Below are 21,266 nucleotides of genomic sequence, written 5' to 3' on the forward strand. Positions count from 1 at the left end.
ATCTATGCAGCAATAATAAACTACTATCCATTACTTTTGAAAAAAAAAAATCTACATCCCATACAAAAAAGAAATTTGCTCCACAGAAGCTACATGTTTTAAATGCATATACACAGCACCGGTTATGTCTTTAATTTCCCATTCAGAAATGGGCACGTGATCCTCTGAGTATATTTTAATGACCATAAATTTGTTTGATATTGCTACTTTCTTGAATAATGAAACATTGCCATCAGGTGATGAATGAGAATACAATTAGCTACAACGATGTACCGACAACTGACACACTTAAGGAGGGCAAAATAATGATTAAAATCATTTGAATGTCCTCTTAAATTAGAAAACAATGTTTTGCTGTCAGATTGACTTTGCGATTCTAAATTTTTACCATAAAAGGAAATAAAGAAAGGAGGAAATACAAGTCATTTATCTGATGTAGAAAGGAAGTCTTTAGCGGAACCCTGACCGCTGCAGTAGCAGCCGGGGAATTATTTCTTGGTTGCACTGATGGTGTTCCGGGTAAATGTAGACTGAAAACAAAGGCTTGTAAAAGCAGCAAACAGCTCGGAGCTCAGAGACTTGCTCGCGGATTGTCTTTACTTTGTGATGGACAATGATGTCTTTTATCGGGAGCTGCCAAAAGTGGTAAGTCAACCGCCTAACGTGAATAACAGAGGCTTATAAAGTGAGTAATTTGAAGGTTTATAGAGAGTAAGGGCGGTTAATGTATAGAGGAGCTTAACGTGTAAGCTAACTAAATGCTAACGTCAGCGTTTTGATTGTTACCAGGAGCTTCACGCTCACCTCAATGGTTCTGTCAGCGCGCAAACCATCGAGAAGCTCATCAGCCGAAAGCCACATCTCAACATTGAACACAGCATGACGGCCATTGGCAAAGGACAGCGGAGGACTCTGGATGAGTGCGTCTGTAATTCATTGACAATTTCATATGAAACCCAGCAGGGTTTAAACCCTACTTTATATTTGATAGAAAAGAAAAGAAACGACAAGAAAAAGCACGTGTTGAGCTAAATTTAAGTGGACAGAATGAGCTGTCTGGGAGACGTTGATAAACGGGTTAAGATTAAAACACTATGTCTTTGGGTCTCTGCAGGTGCTTTGAAGTCTTCAGGGTCATCCACAAGTTGGTGGACACTGAGGAGGATATCCTGATGGTAAGGCCTGACTCAAAACAGTGTCGTGCTTCTTTTAGTCAAAGTGTTTCTAAGGATATTTATAAGTAATTGATGTTTTTGTTTTCCTGCCAGGTGGCTACAGATGTTATCAAAGAGTTTGCAGCTGATGGTGTCAAATATTTAGAGTTAAGAAGCACACCACGTGAAGAGAGAGATACAGGTGAATGACAGGCGAAGGTGAATGACACAGTACAGGGAGCAGTGAGTTCTCCTGTATATACCTATGATTGTAGAGGCAAGAAGACTAATGATTTGGTTATTAAATTCAATAATTAATTCATTTGAATTATTCAAAGTGTAGTATAACAGTCATTGTCTTATTTTCAGTACTGATAAAACTAAAGAAATTATATTCAATCCTAGGGGTATATGTGCATAGGAACCAGTTGTAATTGATGGTTGCACAATACAACAGGCTAATACATATAAGTATTTGGGCATCTGTATGGAGAAATTCTTTAAATGGGAAGAACATTTTGACTTCTTGAAAAATTAGCCAGACTGTTTGGGAGTGACTTCCAGGGTTTGTATGGGTAATGGATATTACCTGTCCACAGATTCATGGTGACGTAACTGCTCTTTTAACTGTTTGGTGTCTTTGCTTTGTTATAGGTTTGTAGAAATGGTTTATATGAGATTTTAGCTGAGATTGAGAGGTTTCTGTGGACACTCCTCATTTCAGCACTTGTATTTCTGACCTTGTGTTATAACTGATTAAACGTGATCTCCTCCCTTTTGCCCCCATTTTTGTGGGAGTGGGTGCTTAACTAGTTAAAAAAAAATCTGTCTCCTATTTTTTTTGTGTCACATAGTAAAGAAGCATCAATATCTGATGAGAATACTTAGTAATTTGGCCTTGCTATGTATTAATGTGGTGTTTGGTGCAGTTTCTTGTTTTGTGGGGTTGTTGTTGTTTTTTTCCAAGTGGAGATGAATATCTCTAACAAGTTGATTTGTTCACATTTGTAAATCTTAATTTTTAAGAGAAATGCGTTTTTTGAGTTTGTACACTATATGCATATTGCACCATTTCCTTTTTCAGTATTTGTCTGTGGTGACAAAAGGGGAACAAAGGACATTTAAGTCAACCTAAAATGATTCGTTTTAATTTTTACATGGCCTTACTGAGGTGAAACATGCATTCTTTTTTTTTGGTAATGGGCTGGAAAAGATTGAAAATGGACTTTGAAAGTGCTTAAAAAGTGCTTGATTTTGACCCTGAAAAATGTGTATGAGCCCTGGACTTCTACAATCATGTGCACTTTTTATAATATAGTGCTTGAAAATTCCAGGTGAATAGGAAAAACAGATAATCTATTTACTGTTATTAATTTGCTAATGATATTACTTTTTGTTACCATTTGTTTTTTTTGTAATGCCACTGTGAGTTCGGGAATGCAGAATTTCTAAAAGTTCAACATCAAATTCTGAGAAGTTCACTGAAACAAACCAGATGAATAGTTTAGGAAAACAAAAAACAGTACAAAAACTGGAACCCCCCCCCCCCCCCCCCCCCCGAAAACAAACAAACAAAAAACAAGGCAGTGATGTCAACACAAAGGTACAATAGGCAGAAAACTAATCTAAAGTGCTGAGTTCAGACAGTTCTGATTGGGACCATCCCAGAAACACTAACCTGGGTTTGCTGTTAAGGCATGACTGAGCTGAATCCAGCAATCTCGGAAGAAATATAGTGAGTGTTCTGAATTTAAAAAAGTGTTACTTAAAATATATTTTACTCAACTAATACAGTGGGGCAAAAAAGTATTTAGTCAGCCACCGATTGTGCAAGTTCCCCCACTTAAAATGATGACAGAGGTCAGTAATTTGCACCAGAGGTACACTTCAACTGTGAGAGACAGAATGTGAAAAAAAAATCCATGAATTCACATGGTAGGATTTGTAAAGAATTTATTCGTAAATTAGGGTGGAAAATAAGTATTTGGTCACCCCAAACATGGAAAATCTCTGGCTCTCACAGACCTGTAACGTCTTCTGTAAGAAGCTTTTCTGTCCCCCACTCGTTACCTGTATGAATGGCACCTGTTTGAACTCATCATCTGTATAAAAGACACCTGTCCACAGCCTCAAACAGTCAGACTCCAAACTCCGCCATGGCCAAGACCAAAGAGCTTTCGAAGGACACCAGGAAAAGTATTGTAGACCTGCACCAGACTGGGAAGAGTGAATCTACAATAGGCAAGCAGCTTGGTGTGAAAAAATCAACTGTGGGAGCAATCATCAGAAAATGGAAGACATACAAGACCACTGATAATCTCCCTCGATCTGGGGCTCCACGCAAGATCTCATCCCGTGGGGTCAAAATGATCATGAGAACGGTGAGCAAAGATCCCAGAACCACACGGGGGGACCTGGTGAATGACCTGCAGAGAGCTGGGACCAAAGTAACAAAGGTCACCATCAGTAACACACTACAACGGCAGGGAATCAAATCCCGCAGTGCCAGACGTGTTCCGCTGCTGAAGCCAGTGCATGTCCAGGCCCGTCTGAAGTTTGCCAGAGAGCACATGGATGATACAGCAGAGGATTGGGAGAATGTCATGTGGTCAGATGAAACCAAAGTAGAACTTTTTGGTATAAACTCAACTCGTCGTGTTTGGAGGACGAAGAATACTGAGTTGCATCCCAAGAACACCATACCTACTGTGAAGCATGGGGGTGGAAACATCATGCTATGGGGCTGTTTTTCTGCCAAGGGGACAGGACGACTGATCCGTGTTAAGGACAGAATGAATGGGGCCATGTATCGTGAGATTTTGAGCCAAAACCTCCTTCCATCAGTGAGAACTTTGAAGATGAAACGAGGCTGGGTCTTCCAACATGACAATGATCCAAAACACACCGCCCGGGCAACAAAGGAGTGGCTCCATAAGAAGCATTTGAAAGTCCTGGAGTGGCCTAGCCAGTCTCCAGACCTCAACCCCATAGAAAATCTGTGGCGGGAGATGAAAGTCCGTGTTGCTCGGCGACAGCCCCAAAACATCACTGCTCTCGAGAAGATCTGCATGGAGGAATGGGCCAAAATACCAGCTACTGTGTGTGCAAACCTGGTAAAGACCTATAGTAAACGTTTGACCTCTGTTATTGCCAACAAAGGTTATGTTACAAAGTATTGAGTTGTATTTTTGTTATTGACCAAATACTTATTTTCCACCCTAATTTACGAATAAATTCTTTACAAATCCTACCATGTGGATTCATGGATTTTTTTTTTCACATTCTGTCTCTCACAGTTGAAGTGTACCTCTGGTGCAAATTACTGACCTCTGTCATCATTTTAGGTGGGGGAACTTGCACAATCGGTGGCTGACTAAATACTTTTTTGCCCCACTGTATATAACTGAAAAATAGTAATAATGAAAAAAAATGCAATTAAGTCCATAGGTTTTTGGAAAATAACACAAATTCTGTAAATGTGCTTCTGTACACCACCGCCTTCTCATATTGAGCGATTCAGTGAACTGAATGAGTGTGAGTTCAGCACTTCACCTCCAGGTCTTTTGTTTGCTTTTTTGTATTGGGGGTTTTTGCAGTGGAAGAGCGAGGGAACAAACTGAACATGAAATTACTTGGGATTTCTTTCACCATGCACTGATTTGGTATGTTTGTGTTCGTAGGACTGACAAAGAAGACTTACATTGAAACGGTCATCAAAGCCATCCAGAAGTGTAAGGAGGAGGGAGCGGACATTGATGTCAGGTAGGTTTACCCAGCTGTGTGCAAGTCCACACATTTGTCTTATGAGTTGTGGCTGTGTCACTGACCACATGATTCTCAATATTATTTATCTTGAAGGTTTCTGGTAGCCATTGACCGCAGGAATGGGACTGAAGTTGCCTTGGAGACGGTGAATTTGGCTGAGGAGTTCATGCTGTCATCTGATGGTTTAGTGGTGGGAGTTGACCTCAGTGGAGATCCAACGGTTTGTCAGACAGTTTGGTACTATGGTGGCTTTGTACTAATAGCTACAGATCCAGTTACTCTGTATTTTACTGGCATTGTTTGGGTCTATTTGACCCATAATAGGAATGGTCACCGTCTAGTTTTGTGATGAAATATGTCTATTCTGGTGGGAGTGGACTTTTCCAGGGTGACAAAGAAAAGTTGTTAAACTGGTCATCTCAAATAACTTCTGCAGAGCACAAGAGTTTAATTTTTGAAAATGATGTAAACTGTATGTCCTTAAATCTCATCCTTAATTTCCCATTTTTATTCTTGGACTCTACTAGAGAAGCTTTGCATGATTCACAGTTTTAAAGTAATCCTTATTTATCTTAAACTGGGCCTTGATGAAGCTCCTCAATTCACCCTTTATCTGAAACAAACCATTTTAAATAATCTTGCTTCAAGGCCAGTATTGCTTTTACCAGACTTTCTTCCAATTGGCAGCTTCTTGCAAACTGAAGGTGTTAATACTGAGCTTTTGGCTCACAGGGATTAATTGCACATATGCTGATCTCATTATTAAAAACTTTTAAAACATGTTAAACACCAGAAACCACGCTGTAGCAGTATTTGTATGAAAGAAAATAAGAGGTAGCTTGTTAAATTGACTTTAAATTATGTTGGGAAACTGTATTGTAATGCTATTTATTAGTAGGACCACGTCTCATTATTTCACATGATAATGTAGCTTTCATTTTAAGGTGGGCCATGGCAAAGATCTGCTTCCTGCCCTACAGAAGGCCAAAAACTCTGGACTGAAGTTGTCACTGCACCTCTCAGAAGTATGAATAGCACACTTAAAAAATAGAGAGAGATAGACAGAGAGAGATAATTTGACTGTAGTAATATTTTACGTAAGAGTGATGTCATCAAATATTGTTGCAGATTCCATCACAGCTGGATGAATCAGATTTGCTGTTGAGTCTTCCTCCTGACAGAATCGGTCATGGCACCTTCTTACATCCTGAAGTCGGTGGATCTCAAAGCCTCGTTAACAAAGTGGTTCAGAAAAAGATACCAATAGGTGACGCAGCATCCACGCTAAGATGTTTTCATTTTAAAATGTGTGAACTTTTAATCAAATTTATGCCTCACATGCACTGTTCCTGTGCTGCAGGATCACAGTGACTGAGGCATTTCGCTACCGATGCAGTTTCACTCTGAAAAGCCAAAATTGAAAGTTTGAGGGGTGAAAATAAGCGATGCAGACACATCCACATCTGTCGGTCCACATCTTATCAGTGATACTGACAAAATAAAAATATAGCAAGTATGTTGTATTGACAACATATAGGGAATACTACGAGGATTCTAAATATCACATTATAGTCTGAATCCAAATATCATGTCACACTTGACCTCTGACCTCATGTTTATGTTTCACCCTTTCAAGTTATTCATGTTCAGTTATTTACAAATCAATACATATCATTCATTATCTGCTCCTGTGTGTGTAATCAAAGTGAACATCTGTCATGCTTTGCTTATCTGATCTTTACTGCACTACCAACTTAAAGAAAACAAAGTGAATATTAACAACACAATACTCAGTAGTTAAAAGTAAATTGTCCCGATAGTGAGCTGCGTTATGGTGGAGGTTTGAGCTCGCAGTGCGTCTTTTTTGACGTACGAGCAGAACTTTTAATGTTGATTTTTTTTCTCCTCTGTAGAGCTGTGCCTGACATCAAATGTGAAAGGCAACACTGTGCCGTGTTACTCCAAACATCATTTCAAGTACTGGTACGAGCTGGGACACCCAACTGTAATTTGCGTAAGTTTCCACTGTATACTTCTTTTTAATGTTTTTGTTTTTTAACCTCATTAGGCTAAATTCTTGCATAGTCTTTATCTTACACCGAGCCTTCAGCAACAGCTGAATTAGTTTTAGCTCGTCTCCTTTTTAAGCCATCTTTTATTCTGATTGGCTGCTCCTCTCAAACACAGGGTTTAGAAAGCAGGTGGGTGGAGCTTCTGTGGGAGCCAAGTTGGGGGGAAAAAACTGAACCGTACTTTTCAGAGCAGTCTGAAGTCTGAGCTTAGAGGCGTTGCCTGCACATTATTTTTGCCATGTTTAATATAACCAGCCACCTTTATCACAGTGTATACACATAACAGGAAAGAAGGAAACACATAGGTCCTATTTGAATTAGGGCTGTGGAGGCTTTAAAATATTGGCATACAAGTAACATACTGATGCTGAAGTTATTACCATTTCTTTTTTTACCGTCTTTAGACAACCACAAAACGGTGGGGCACAGCATTAACATCCTGTCACAGGTGTGGGTAGATGTAGTTTTTCTTTTAGATTAACACAGTAGAAATAACTTTCTACTTGAACAAAAATAGATCAGAGACCTGTGAGAGGAAAGGGGGGAAAAAAAAGAAAAAAAAAAATCACACCTGAACAATGTTCCTTTTTTTACATTACAGACCGACGATAAAGGAGTCTTCTGTACGGACTTGTCTCAGGAATATCAGCTGGCAGCTTCCACATTCGGTCTCAGTCATGAAGCCGTGTGGAAGCTCTCTCAGCAGGCCATAGACTGCATCTTCGGACCAGAGATTGTGAAGCAGCAGCTTCAAGAGAAGTGGAATGACTTACATCCTCAGCTTTTCAAGTGATCGGTTCATCGGAGCCAAAAGCCAACTACATACCTCAAGTTTAAATTTTTTTTTTTTAAAGCAACAATTTAACAAGGATTTACAGAAATCCTTACATTAAATCTAAAAATACTGTAAAATGGTTTATGTAAGTGGAAAGTAAATCATAACTTTTTATTTAATCAGGCTGAAGTGTGATGCTTTGTTCTGTTGACAGTATCTGTGCAGTGTTACACAGTCGAGAGGAGCAAAATTGTTCTTACAGCAACTGACAGCATACAAAGAGCAGAATTTAACACAAAACAATAAAAATAGACTATGCAGTCTTACAGTTACACTCATAGGCTTACAATTCAGTCCAAGATATCCCAAATTCTCCAGATCACACATGTAGTCTTGTCAATACTGTGTCCACTTCACTCTCACGCCTTCTTTCCAAATTTTCCATGCTTGTTCTTCTTGAATTTTCCGTGTTGCGTTTCCTTCTTTTTTAATTTTCCGTGTTGGGGAGCTCCATTGCTCGCTATGGGGGTTCCTCCTTCCCATTTCCTCTTCTTGTCACTGTTGGAAGCAGGTCTTCATTACAAACAAGCTTTTCCAACAACTGAACACTAGATTTCTCACCAAACATTGTAAGTAACACTCTACCTTTTTATGCTGACGATAGCTGTGCTCCCTGCTTTCTTCAGCACCTGGTCCCACTCCTCGTCGTCCCCACGAATTTTGTACCTCAAAAAAACAAAAAGACAGCTAGAGTAAATACTGGTCTAAAAAAAAAATGCAATGGCCAAGGCTGCCCTTCAAACCCGATACTCACTGTTCCAGGTCCATTTCCTTTACTTTTTCCACATCTTGTTTGTGTCTCTCCTCAAACTCCTTTGCTGCTTCATTCTATGAACAGAGAGGGGAAAATTCCTTCTTTACTTGTATCTATAAAATGTAGGTGTGACACTTCTGAAACCGAGACCAAAGTTGACATAAACACTGTGGGGGTTTTGTGGTTCCATCTTTGTGTTTTGTAATACAGAGAAACAGCTTTACAGGCACAGCAACCCCATCCACCTGCTCTTCAAACTTTCAGCCAATCAGAAGTGAGCTGCCATACGGAGGAGGAAGGGCGCTAAAGCTGCAGAGCATGCAAAGCTGCTTCTGGAAGAGTCCATGAATAAAAACGTGAAGCCATAAATGAGCATAAAAGGCCAACGAGAACTGAAAGCTAATTAGAAATGCATCAGAATAACGAGTTCACTCTCAGTTCATGATCAGGTCGTGTTTACGGCTGTGGTTTAGGGAAAAAAAAACAACAATTTAACTTTTTTCTTTTTCGTTTCTCTTCGAGTAAATGAAAAGATAAAAGATTGTGGCAAAAACTGTTGCCGGAAATTTGAAACATGACGTGAACTCTGGATGTGGCGAGTCATTAAACCCTTAAACAAAAGCATAAAATTAAGGAGGAACTTTCTGCTGCTTCCTTATGATGGATTAGCACCAACTTATGACCCCTGAAGCTGGATTAGTCTCTCCTGCTGAGATTTTTGCTCTACAAGGGCCTGATATCCACTTACGAGGACATTATACTGCTACACTGGGGCGACCGTGGCTCAGGGGGTTGGGAATCGCATCTGTAACCGGAAGGTCGCTGGTTCGATCCCTGGGCTCTCTGTCCTGGTCGTTGTGTCCTTGGGCAAGACACTTTACCCTACTTGCCTACTGGTGTTGGCCAGAGGGGCCGATGGTGCGATATGGCAGCCTCGCTTCTGTCAGTCTGCCCCAGGGCAGCTGTGGCTACAACTGTAACTGCCTCCACCGGTGTATGAATGTGAGAGTGAATGAATAGTGGTATTGTAAAGCGCTTTGGGTGCCTTGAAAAGCGCTATATAAATCCAATCCATTATTACTGTTCTATCAGAATTTTAAACAAATATCCTCCTATGTGGCTCTTATTTTTCATAAAAACAAAAATAAGGTAAAAAAATAAATAAATCTGGTAATTCTTTGTTTTTACATTCATGGGCCCCAATATGCCCAAATATCAAAGAGAAATTAAAAATGCATGCTGTGGAAGAGTTCGGGTCTTAGGAGGTTAATGGTAATAACCTGTAAATTATTCCAGCATTAGCTAATCATCAGAAATAATTTAGCACAAATACCAGATCTTCACTGAGGCTTCTGACAGTTGGCTCCATTGCAACTTCTTTAGTGGCTGCCATCTGTGCTTCAACTGCTTTTTCTTGGATGCCGGTGAAGATCTAATGCAGTAATAATGAAAAGATATGATGTTACAGCCTTACTGCAGCTGCTTTAATTAACAGTGAGTTGTACATCATCCACAAGTGAGGTTTTTCTGTATGACTTAATTATTGGCAACTCACTTGCACAAATTTACGGATGACGCGGTTGAAGAGGCCCATGAGCTGTGAGCTTGGAAGCTCAATTTCCTTTTCCAGCTGATCCACAGACTTATGCTGCAGTCCGATTCCCAGCAGCAAAGCCTAGAGCACAGCGGACATCAGCCAGTTAACGTCTTAAACAGAGGAATCAGCTGCATTGGAAGGATACCCGTCATATAAAATGTTGATGGAAACGTACACACTGCGCTGCTGAGAGAGACATATCACCGAGCTGCTTGAGGAAGAACACGCGTGCCACCGTTGGCACCAGGTCCATAATGAGGTGGTAATCCACCATGCTCCTAGAATACAGCTCCAGACGTTTGAGGTCATAAGGGCTGAAGTGAGCCACCAGCTCTGAGCTGCTGAGAACTGTTATGATGAGAGACAAGTCAGACTGGGGTGAGGTCTACGCTGGAGAAATCAGATCAGGGTGTTTTAAACAGAGGACTCTTACTGCAGGTATTCTCCTTGGACTTCTTATTCTGCAAAATGCTCAGTGCTAGACTCGGATGAAAGTTGCTGAACTGGTAGGAGAGCAGAGACAGGAAGCGCCGACGAAAATCTGAGGAAGGGGAAGAAGAATTGTTCTAAAGGAGCCTGACAAGCTTGAGCACACCAGTTCTCCTCAGGCAGTGTAAGCATGTTCACCTTTCGAGAAGGCAGAAAGCCACTGGCTCTGCTCCGGGGTTTCATCTGTATTTAGCTCCTTCAGCATCACGCAGGAGTGCTCCCCTGTAAGGTCATTCTACATACAACCGCACATGAAAAAATAATTACAGCAGTGCAAAAAAACAAAAAACAACAACAAAAAGAAACATGAAAAAGTGACTGAATGGTACTTACTGGGGTTTGTCTCAAGTAAACTGGAATATATCCTGCCTTCTTCCAGAACCTGTTGTGGTTGAAAACAGATTCATTTTTATACACTTCCAAAAGATTCATCCCCTTCACTTCATGTTAAGCCAACTCACTTAAGCAGTTGTGCAGTAAGGCCATAGGAAACGCCTAAGTAGTCCAGTTTCTCTGCCCTCCTCTCACTCAGCTTCAGCAGAAGAGGAGGGAGCTCCTTGCGTGGAGTGATCACCTCTTCCAGCAGACTCACAGCCTGCACAACAAACCGTAGCGAGGTTCACTCCGGTTACACTTCAAGTGCGCAAATAATGTCTAGCAGATGTTGCTGAAAACACCGGTGTCTTACCTCACTGCTGACAGAGGTGATTTCATTGTGGTTTGATTGTGTGCTCTCATCCATCGTGGGAAACTTGCCCTCGTAGTACATCTGCAGCAGCTGGAGAGCTCTGGAGCCGTAGCCCATCTGGTGCACAGGTCGATTATTCAAATTAACTGTGTTACTACGCCAGCAAAAGCTCCGGGAACTTTCATTTCCCAAATTTCACTAACTTCCTGAGGGCAAGCATTCCTCTGTCATGTGGAGATTTCTTTTGTTTACACAGTAAGGCCAAAGCCAAAAAACCCCCCAAAAAACCCCCCAATAAACGGCTTTTCCCTCTGAATCACGTCATTCATGCGCTGACAGGTTAAAAAAAACAATGCTGCAACCAAGCACTGAAGTCTGTACTCACCTAAGGGGTGTAATATTATCTCCCCCAAACTTAATTTAGATGCATGGTCTAGTGGACAGCTATTTCTTTATTTTTATTTGTTTTTTTGTTTTTAACTACCGTACTAAAACCTTTTCAGGGAGCTAAAAGATTCTTTCAGGACATTGTTTGTCTGATTTTCCTGTCCAGAGAAGACCCTCTGAGATTAAGCTAATAGGTCAGCTGCATCTACACATGAGACAAAAACAAAAAAAACCCCAAAACATAGGGACCAGGTTACATCTTTCTCAGTCTCTTCTATCATAGTCCCCAGGCACTCCTGCATCACCTCATCTGTCAACCTGTCCGAGCAGTTCCAGGTCTGTTTTGCCTAAATTAATGCCGCTGCCATTTGTTATTTTATAGTGTGGCACTTCTCTCGCAGAAATCTCTCTGGACACGTAAGCGATGTAACAGGCACCACCCCACAGATCAATTTCTAACATGTATTCTTCATCACATCATCTCTTTTTATTTATTCTGCTGTTCTTCACATAACTGCTGATGGGTTTCAGGGTTTTTAAAAATTGTATTTTTGGCTGTTATTATCTTCTCTGAGTTTAACCTAGGAGTAATTCAGGGCCGCTCAGAAGTACCCCAGAATAGGCGCTTCTTTCTTTCCAAAAACAGAGTTTGCTTCATGCTTTAGTGGACTGCACATGAAGCTTTGGGCCACCCAAAACAAAACAAAACAAAAAAATGCTTAATAGTTCCTGCAGACAAAAATGCCCTTTAGGAAATTCCTCACCACTCTTACTCCCTGAGGAAAGCAACTGCAGCGGAAATATTTCAGTACAGTGTATATCAAGAAAAACATGGCAGATTCTTACTCCTTGGTAGTCTGGATTAACAGCAATGCGCACCACTCTACCTCCTGAGAGGGTGCCAAACTCCGGGTCTTGAAACTGTGACAAGAGTAGAGGATTCAGTATTAGTTTAAAAATGTCTTCACTGGACTGTAAAAGAATGAGCTGTAGTGGTTTTGTTGAAGGTTTTGTACCTGCTCTGAGACAGTCCAGGGAATGAGGTCGCCTGAGGCCTTCTTCCCTCTGGACAGGCCGTTGAGGATGGACTGTCTTGATATTTCCCCCTCCAGACATACCTGGGGGGCACGAGGGTGCAAATGCATGTTTGAGTGGAATCAAAAAGGTCGCCTATCAGTGATGTTCATAGAGCTCATGCATGCTAGTGACAATAAATCACTATTAAAAAAAAAAACCCTAAGCCAGGGATGTCAAAATCATTTTACATCACGGGCCACACAGAGCTCACTGCTGACCTTATTTGGGCCAGAAATGTAAACAACTGTAAGAAGCAAACGTGTAAAATAAATATTAAATTTTATCTATCTATCTATCTATCTATCTATCTATCTATCTCAGTAGGAAAAGCTGTAAAAATGTATGAAAATACAATTAGAAGTCCAGATTTCTGTTCTTCACATTTTCCAAAGCCATCCAGTAAGGCCGGACTGGAATCTTTGCGAGGCCGATTCCGGACCCCCAGCCCTCATTGTCTGACACCCCTGCCCTATGGCTGTAGTAGTCCTCCGAGGCCATGTGCAGTGGCAATAATAGGGGCAGTCTCAGTCCCAACTCAAAATAGCTTAACCTAAACCACAATCTATTTCCTAACCTACACAAGAAGTTTTGGTTCATAAAAACCAAAACCAAACCACAAGAAAAAGTGAGTTACATAGAAAACTAAACAGAGTGAAGCAGGACCCAAAATATGGACTAAAGGTTCACAGTCTTACTTTATACCAGTGCCACCTGTTTTTTTTAATTCTATGAATCTCGGGCAGCTCGACTTGCGTGAAGTGTTTCCAGATGTGCGTCATGTAGCCGTTTTAACAGATGCATGAAATGTACATTTTTAGACATAAGTTGTAACGGCCGCCGTTTTCTTTGTGAGTATTTATTACACAGGGTGCTGCGGGGAAAAGCCTGTTCTAACGTTTGAGTCTAAGGTTTATTTTTTAGCACCTGGCGGCTCTTTTTTACTTCTCATCCGTAAATAATCTGCTCTTTCACGTGATTCAGTTTATTTTGAAAAGTCTCAACAGGATCTTGAGCTTTATTGTGAAAGGTTTATGTGGAACATAAACAAGCGGACATGCGATGCTGTTACCGTCGTTGTTGCTAACCACAACGCATAAAAACAGGCGCTTGTCCGTCCGTAGTGTGGTTATATTAAATATAAGAGAAAGAGAGAACTTTAAGAAATTAATATAACCACTACAGTGACCATCAAAACGATGAAAAAATATTGCCGTAAACAGTTTATTTTGCGACACCACGAAACAAACGATAGCGTAAAATGAAACGATAGACGTTTTTATATCGTCATCCGATATATATCGTTATATCGAACAGCCCTATGCCCAGCTATACACTTTTTTAAAATAGAGTCTACACAAATCAATTACAACACCTACATAATGTTTATAGAGATGTTACACACTCTTTACCATTTACAAAGATTTGAGATGCCCATATAAGCAGTTATGAATCTTTTTGCAAATATCGTAATTTTGTTGGTTTGTAATAAATAACTAATAAGTAGAATTTCATTAACTACTCATTTCCCACCCTATGATTTAAAACAGTGGGTCTGTGAGTGTATTACAGTACCTGCACCACAGCAAGGACCTCAGGTAGTGAGTTTTGTGTGGGAGGAACAGGTGGCAGGAGGCAGAAGAGGTGATGAGCCGGAGCGTCAGACAACATCTGCAGGTCATTTGGGGAATTCTGGAGACAAAAATATGAGTCACAAAAATGACAACACTGTGCAGGGCACTGCGCTGCCGTTAGATTTAAGGGGGGGGGGGGGGAAATGAAATAAATAAATTAAAGTCAAAGGACTGCAATCGACAATCACCTTGTAGTGCGATGCCACATAGAGAGCCATCAACCTCTGCAGGAAAGCTTCAGACGCTTTGTGGTAACAGAACAGTGTGTCTCGGTTCACATAGTATCTGCACAGCATTAGATAAGGACAAATGCAAACTTGCATAGTGAATGTAGGTGATGTGATGTGCACCATAGATTAGAAATCTGGCAATTTTTTTTTTAGTTTCTATTGCACAGAGTTCAATACTGAGATCAAATTCAGTGTTTTAAATAATAACTGTCCACAGCATTTTCTGCAGCCTAACTTTAAATGTTTGATCTATGCACAAAATACCACACTGTGCCTACTTAATGCTCACCCAGCAAAAAAAATAATAATTACACATGTAAATTTGCCTCAGGCGGGATTATTAGGGAAACAAAGGATACAGTTCACATGTTTGTGGAAGCGGGCAGCCGGAAATGAGCCTGGGAATGTTGAGGCAGTCTAGACAGAGCAGCTCATTCAGCCACTTCTCTACAGGGTCTCCCGGAGAGTACCGAATGGACTCGTGCAGAGAAACCTCGTGGAGAGAACGAGCTGCAAACGGAAACGGGTACACAGCAGTGAGTCACACGATACAGATGCACTGAACATAAACACGGTGAGCAACTGAGATCCTCACCTGCTGATAGTCTGGCTGTGTTGGTGGTTCTGTTCTCTGCAGACATGCTCTGCTGACTGTCTGCGCTCTGCTGCCTCAGCTGCTGAATCAGCTTGAGGGAAAGAGAGCGCCCGGTGCCTTCATAGCTGCAGAAATACAAATAATTAGCACGGAAACAGAAATTTGAAAATTCACTGGTTGCACCTTCTTGCGCTCGAGTAGCTCAGGTGTGTGCACTTCTCAACTGGTCTTCAACTAATTCAGCAAAATTTTTGTTTTGATTTTTAAAAAAACAAAAAAAAAACCAACCTGAAAATAGTGCCCTGTCTGCTTATTTTAGCCCTTCATTCAATATTCCTACAGCTTAAAGCTGAAATGTATGATTGCATAAACTTATTTACAGCAATAACAACAAGTACTGAAGATAAAGATAGAAGGACATTAAGTCCCAGGATCTCATGCCTGTGCTGCTGAAACTGTGAACATTATGATGGATTTCGCTCCCTTAATTCCAAATATGATCAGTTTTAAACACCGACTGCACAAAAACACACTGTGTGCTGTATAAGTTGCTTGGTTTTGGATTCAGTCATGTTGAAAAGGCTTAGCTCAACAGCCAATTTGCATTTCCTTGTGCCAGTGCAACTGCTCTGAGCATCCCAGCCACAAAACTTGATCTGTGTGATGATCTGAAAGGCAGTGCCTTAAGACTTAAGGTGCAGTGTGCAACATCGCATCACTAGATGTCAGTAGACTGCACATAGCTATGGTGGCACACTTAAACCTAATGTTAGCTGGCCTGATGTTAGCTTATAAGCTGTTATTGTTGTTTAGTTAGGTCATTGTCAGCTGTCAGGAGACGGGAAAGTCGTTTGTCTAATGTGCTGACAGAGGGTAAGTGCGACTAAATTGGGACTAAATAAGCATGTTTATGCACATTTTTGTGTGTTAGAGCCCTGACTTCTGTTCAGGAGTTCCATATTTAAGTTCCTCATTTCTCTCATTGATCATTTTACTCAAAAAAGTCTTCACGGTAATATATTTAATATATTCAAAACTAACCAGCATCTTGTGGTGTATAAATATGACTCAGGTTTTAAACTGACCCGTTGATGGTGGAGGCCATGAAAACCAGATAAGGCCCGAGCAGCTTCTTAACAAGAGGAAGAGGGATTGCTGCGGCCTCGTCGATGACAAGCAGTTCAGCCTGGCCCAGCTTCACTGCATCACCTGGGTGGATATACTGTTGGGCCACAGTAATGGTGCGATCAGATCAGGTGTAAATTTCACTTTTTATTGTAAAAGAAGACACTTTTTTTTTTTTATTAGTCTTGTTTACCTGAATTGTCTGCCGATGCTCTTTGAATATGTTCACCCGCACCACTGCTTTATTGAACTCTGGATTCAAAGACTGGATGATTTCATAGTCGAGATGCTCCTGCGAATTAAAATGGGAGTAAGAAGCAGTACGTGCTCACCATGTGCGCATGACATCAGTGGTGCAGAGAAGAGTCAGAACCTACCTGATACTGCAGGGCATCGAAGCCTTTGAAGATGAATTCAAACATAGTGTGAAGGTTGTCCGGGCTCGGCGAAGTTACAAAGATATTAGAGTAGCTTTAAAAAAAAAAAAAAAAAAAAAAAAAAAAGTTACAATAACAGGTGACGAGCGAGAAGAATAAAAACAGACAAAGCTGATATTTTAAAATGGCATTGATGAAAGTCATATATACCCAAAAGCCACAGCTCCAGCAACAGCCAGCCCCAAAGCTGCAGACTTGCCTCGACCACGGGCAGCAGTCAGAGCCACAGTGCTCCTCAGTGTCTTCTCTGATATTGCTTCAATAAACTTCAACACCGCCTTTGCCTATAGAAAATATTCAAAATAACAACTGGGACACCTGCACATCTGCTACTTACTGTTTAACTATAACATTGCAGTCAACTTGAATTCAGTTATAGGAGGTGAATGTGTCTGTAGCATTTAAAAGGCCCTGACCTGGTCCATAGTCCTGCATGCATCCACCAATACACCGACTGGCTGAGTGTCCTGAAGGGACTCCTTCAGATCCTTCAGCTCCTGTTCTCGAGGAGGCAACCTGTCCTCCTGAAGGGGAACGAGAGAGCCAGTCAGAATGGAGTCTTTTTTTCTCCCTAAATGTGCACTTATTGGTTTTTCAGAGACTTTCAGCACAGTATCCTAAGCAACAGCAGGAAAAACATTATCATTGCTTCTTCTCAGAGCAGCCAGAAATGCCTGTCCGTAAAACCCTCCAACTCTTTCTCAAAGAGGCCCGACTGGTCTTTATAATGTATGAAACATTTTTAAACTTATTTAAAAAGGGACCGAACGCAGTGCAACCTACATATTGTACAGACAATAAATCCTGGGTGCCTGTTTTATGCAAGTTAATAGTCATAAAATCATAAATCATAAACACACAAAAGCAGAACAACGTCTAAACCATTAATCCTCCCATGTGCAGGATAACCACTATGAAGCTTGCTGTCAGCAAACTATCTGCTGAATAACTAACCGATTAAAAAAACCTTTTATATTATATAATTAAAAAAGGTACCTGAGTTTTTGGCGGAACTGGTTTAATGTTCGCCATGTGGGTGGAAATTGGCAGGATGTTAAGTTGGTCATCAATGACGACACAGTTTTTGCAGGACGCCAAAGATAGAATGAACCTTAAAAAACACAAAAATAAAACCACATTTTTAATATGACGGTTCAATTTTCATTCCTCTGAGCAAATACACTTCAAACTCAATGAACTCTTGGCAAAGCACCTACCTCTCATTAAACCTTCCAACCACATCCTGATGAGCCTCGGTCCTGTATCGAGAGTGCACGTCCTGGAGAAAGAAGAAGGGGTGGGGGGGGGGAAAGTCGGTCACAGTGGGTTCCACGTCATCAGAAGAGCAAACCGAATCTAATAATAAATTAAATCCTTACCATAGTCATTGTATACAGCTGTTTCAGAGACTTCATGGTCCTGAGCAGTAGGACCACTATACCGCCACCTTCTACAGTCTCAATAGTTCTTGCTAAGAGGTTAGGAGTGAGAGCTTCAAAGTCCTGTGTGACAAGAGAAACAATAGAAATCAAACACCTGATGCACCTCCCCACCCCACCTGTCCTCAAATGTGATCTGATCAAATGCACTTATGTTCTTGTTTGTAAGGAACAGGAACATAAGTTCATCAACAGAAAAAAAGAAAAACAAGGTCAAATTTAAAGAGCATTTAGAAAAATGAACAGGGATGTTTAGAAGATGCTCAAAATGAGGTCTCTGTTAACCTCTCAGTTCATCCAGTGTGACAAAGAAGGCACCTAGAAGCCCTTCTGTTTAAACCAACCTTTTTCTGATTGGCTGTACTTTCCAAACAGAACGTTCGAACAGCGGGTGGGTGGAGCTTCATTGTCAGAAACGACCATATTAAGCATATCTAGTCTCACTGACGTTCATTGTACTGATCCATGAGCACACGAAACTGTGTTTAGAGCAATGTGCAGCTTTTGGCTCAGCTAACTTCATTATTTGAAGCTTTGGCCAAGCTTAGTATGAGCAATATGACAAGTAATAGGTAAGGGCAAATAAAGATTGACTTAAAGTTCATTTCAAACCCTGTAACTATTCATTTGCAGGCAGATGTCACACTATTGTACCACAAGCCTAGTGGTTTATTTTACTCTAAAATCTTTTTTAAACCAGAGCAGAGACTCACCTGTAAGACGCACATGCCGTAGGTGTTTCCCAGGATCTTGTGCGTCTCGTTGTAGTAACAGTAACGGATGTTGGTTGCGGCAACAAAGAGTTCAAATGGGTCGTCCTGATTCAGGTTCAACGTGCCAGTTTTAATCTTCTTCTGCAGCTGTTTCATGCGCTTCTTTCTATTGCTGTTTCGCGAATGAGATGATGATGAGAAACACTTTTTTTTAAATCCCAGATTTGGGGAACTCTTTAAATATTTGACAGATTACACCCTCTCTCCTGTGAGCTCACACACACCTGCTGAATCCCAGGTCTTTTTTATAGCACCAGAGCACCGAGGGTCGAGCTCTCACAGCAGCTTTAGACAGCATGTGATGTAGGATGACAACCTGGACAACAGAGAGGGGCAACTGTGTTTTAATGCTCAGTTACACACATGTAAATTCACAACCCTGCAGGTAAAATAAGCTCACTGCTCCTAATGCAAGCTAATTTGTGAATGCGCGGGGAGTGATGGGATTACCTGATCTCTGCCACGATCCCCCACCACAACAAACAAGGTCCTGTGCTGCAAAGCGACCCCATTCTCTATCTGGACCCGGATCCGGTTGTCTACCTTCTTACGGACGGTTGCCATCGTCTATTTGCTCCTGAGAGAGAGAATAACTGTCCGATAGCAAAATCACACAGAAGCAGATACTAGTTAAACAGTGTGACAAAAGCGGTGGAGCCAGAGCCGCAAAGAGCTGACAACAGAAACAGGAGGAAGAACTCAGTGGAGCTAACTTACAGCTAAAACAAAAATATTTAAGGATCAAACTAGCAAAACACACGAAACACTGTAGGATGGACCCGTTTCCGGTTACCTGATATTACAGATGAACTGTCAGGCCTTTAGCTTTTGTAAAAACACAGCAAGTTGCACGCTAAGCTTACACGCCAGCCATCACGCTGTTGATAAATTCACGTGGAGACTGCGCTTCATGGAGGACCCCTGCATGACGTCAGAATTGTGCGACTTTCTTTGAAAAGTTTCCTGTGTTGAGCGTACATTTACAACTGGAGCAAGTTCAACGAAGTGTGTGTGTGGGGGGTAAATCACTGCCCCCACACATTTTAGTCTATTCTGAAAGCAATGGTAAAGACAAGGATATTGGATATTTTCTATTTATTTGTTAATTTTTCTTTAATTTTTGCTCTTTTTTTTTTAAACCTAGAATAATTAATTTCCGTTACCCTGTCATTTATTTTTTTTAGCGAAATGCTTTGTGTTATACTTAAAAAGACAAATACATGTAAGTTAAATAAAAACGAAACGATGGCCTCTTATATTTTCTATTGAATAGCCTCGGCTTCTAGTAATAATTTTGGTTAAATCTCTACATGTACTTGCAAGTGAGGCTTTGTTTTTGTTTTTGACCTATTTATTGAATACGCAAACGAAAGCATATCATACGGGGAGAGAATCAGTTGAACTAAAAATAAATTAAAAAATTAAAATGAAAGACTTATCTACAACTGTTATAACACGTTAAAGTAAAGTGTTTGGGGACTTTTTCCTTTCAATAGTTTGAGAAAATATTTGACTGACGGCTATCACACAGCGCCTTTTTTCCAAGTCTATTACAAAGTCACTAATTGAATTCAGTGTGGACAAAACGGGTTTTAAAATAGCTTGGAGAGACATTACAGCAGCAATTTATAGTGTAAAATTAGTTTTGCTTTGTCCCGTGTCAGCACGGCACTGTGTGTCTACTCTCTGGCCACAGGGTGATGCTGCATCCCACACTGAGCAACCAGCTAGATGTTTTCAGTTTTTCCTTTTTAGGAGAGACGCTTAGACTGATAACATTACAGAGAAGATATTTTGGTTGCAATTAAAAGTAAAGTTAAGAGTCACGTGAGCCAACGAAACTGAATTTTCACTACAATCGTCTTTAAAATAAGACGTCTGTACTGAGAAAAAGATGTCTTGACGCATGCTCAATCATCCAGGTAAGTAAATCCCAAAAGGTAGATTCTGTTCATCTCGACGTAGCGTTTTCAATGGGAGAAACGTTTCATCACTCATCCAAGTGACTTATTCAGTTTCAGCTGACTGCAGGTTTCCCCAACCTTATAAACAGTACATGTTTGCACAATAACTGAAATCAGCCCACCGAATGAACAATGGGCTGTGAGGTCATTTCTTTGATCATTAATATGCAAATTGTCATGACCATTGATCAACAACCACTGATCAAGGCCCATTGGTCAAAGATCATGAGTACCATTCACAGAGAGTTGGGGAA

General features: G+C 40.8%; 2 protein-coding genes across 3 annotated transcripts; one reads left to right on the forward strand and one right to left on the reverse strand.

Annotated features, from left to right (window-relative positions):
• The first annotated feature begins 466 nt into the window (after positions 1 to 466).
• mapda (N6-Methyl-AMP deaminase) lies at positions 467 to 7,945 on the forward strand. The gene is made up of 10 exons (XM_026175683.1): positions 467 to 645; positions 790 to 920; positions 1,115 to 1,175; positions 1,269 to 1,356; positions 4,835 to 4,916; positions 5,013 to 5,139; positions 5,864 to 5,944; positions 6,048 to 6,186; positions 6,833 to 6,933; positions 7,593 to 7,945. Exons 1-10 carry the CDS (start codon positions 607 to 609, stop codon positions 7,782 to 7,784), a joined length of 1,041 nt encoding a protein of 346 aa, XP_026031468.1. The 5' UTR covers positions 467 to 606; the 3' UTR covers positions 7,785 to 7,945.
• nat10 (N-acetyltransferase 10) lies at positions 7,924 to 20,003 on the reverse strand. Of its 2 annotated transcripts, none has more exons than XM_026175587.1 (29): positions 19,842 to 20,003; positions 19,499 to 19,625; positions 19,273 to 19,364; positions 18,989 to 19,160; positions 18,216 to 18,338; positions 18,054 to 18,115; positions 17,833 to 17,947; positions 17,253 to 17,360; positions 16,987 to 17,120; positions 16,777 to 16,870; positions 16,593 to 16,691; positions 16,360 to 16,496; positions 15,275 to 15,399; positions 15,039 to 15,189; positions 14,638 to 14,734; positions 14,391 to 14,507; positions 12,758 to 12,859; positions 12,588 to 12,662; positions 11,355 to 11,471; positions 11,128 to 11,261; positions 11,000 to 11,048; positions 10,805 to 10,901; positions 10,611 to 10,718; positions 10,353 to 10,525; positions 10,136 to 10,255; positions 9,914 to 10,012; positions 8,581 to 8,654; positions 8,412 to 8,492; positions 7,924 to 8,324 (listed from the first exon to the last, which is right to left on the reverse strand). In XM_026175587.1, the coding sequence occupies exons 2-29, from the start codon at positions 19,610 to 19,612 to the stop codon at positions 8,186 to 8,188; spliced, it is 3,108 nt and encodes a 1,035-aa protein (XP_026031372.1). In that variant the 5' UTR covers positions 19,613 to 19,625; positions 19,842 to 20,003; the 3' UTR covers positions 7,924 to 8,185. The 2 variants fall into 2 exon arrangements, with proteins under 2 accessions (XP_026031372.1, XP_026031373.1); XM_026175588.1 differs by having other exon boundaries at positions 19,499 to 19,641.
• Positions 20,004 to 21,266: the final 1,263 nt, after the last annotated feature.

This window comes from Astatotilapia calliptera, chromosome 7 (genome assembly GCF_900246225.1).
Source record: "Astatotilapia calliptera chromosome 7, fAstCal1.2, whole genome shotgun sequence".
In the NCBI taxonomy this organism is placed as follows: domain Eukaryota; kingdom Metazoa; phylum Chordata; class Actinopteri; order Cichliformes; family Cichlidae; genus Astatotilapia; species Astatotilapia calliptera.

Coding starts and splice junctions, on each gene's coding strand:
- mapda (XM_026175683.1), top strand. CDS start 607: ATGGACAATGATGTCTTTTATCGGGAGCTGCCAAAAGTG. Junction 4,917..5,012: donor GGAGCGGACATTGATGTCAG/GTAGGTTTACCC, acceptor TTTATCTTGAAG/GTTTCTGGTAGCCATTGACC. Junction 6,187..6,832: donor TCAGAAAAAGATACCAATAG/GTGACGCAGCAT, acceptor TCTCCTCTGTAG/AGCTGTGCCTGACATCAAAT.
- nat10 (XM_026175587.1), bottom strand. CDS start 19,612: ATGGCAACCGTCCGTAAGAAGGTAGACAACCGGATCCGGGTCCAGATA. Junction 11,049..11,127: donor CTTACTGCACAACTGCTTAA/GTGAGTTGGCTT, acceptor CAACCACAACAG/GTTCTGGAAGAAGGCAGGAT. Junction 10,256..10,352: donor CTCTCTCAGCAGCGCAGTGT/GTACGTTTCCAT, acceptor GCTGTGCTCTAG/GCTTTGCTGCTGGGAATCGG.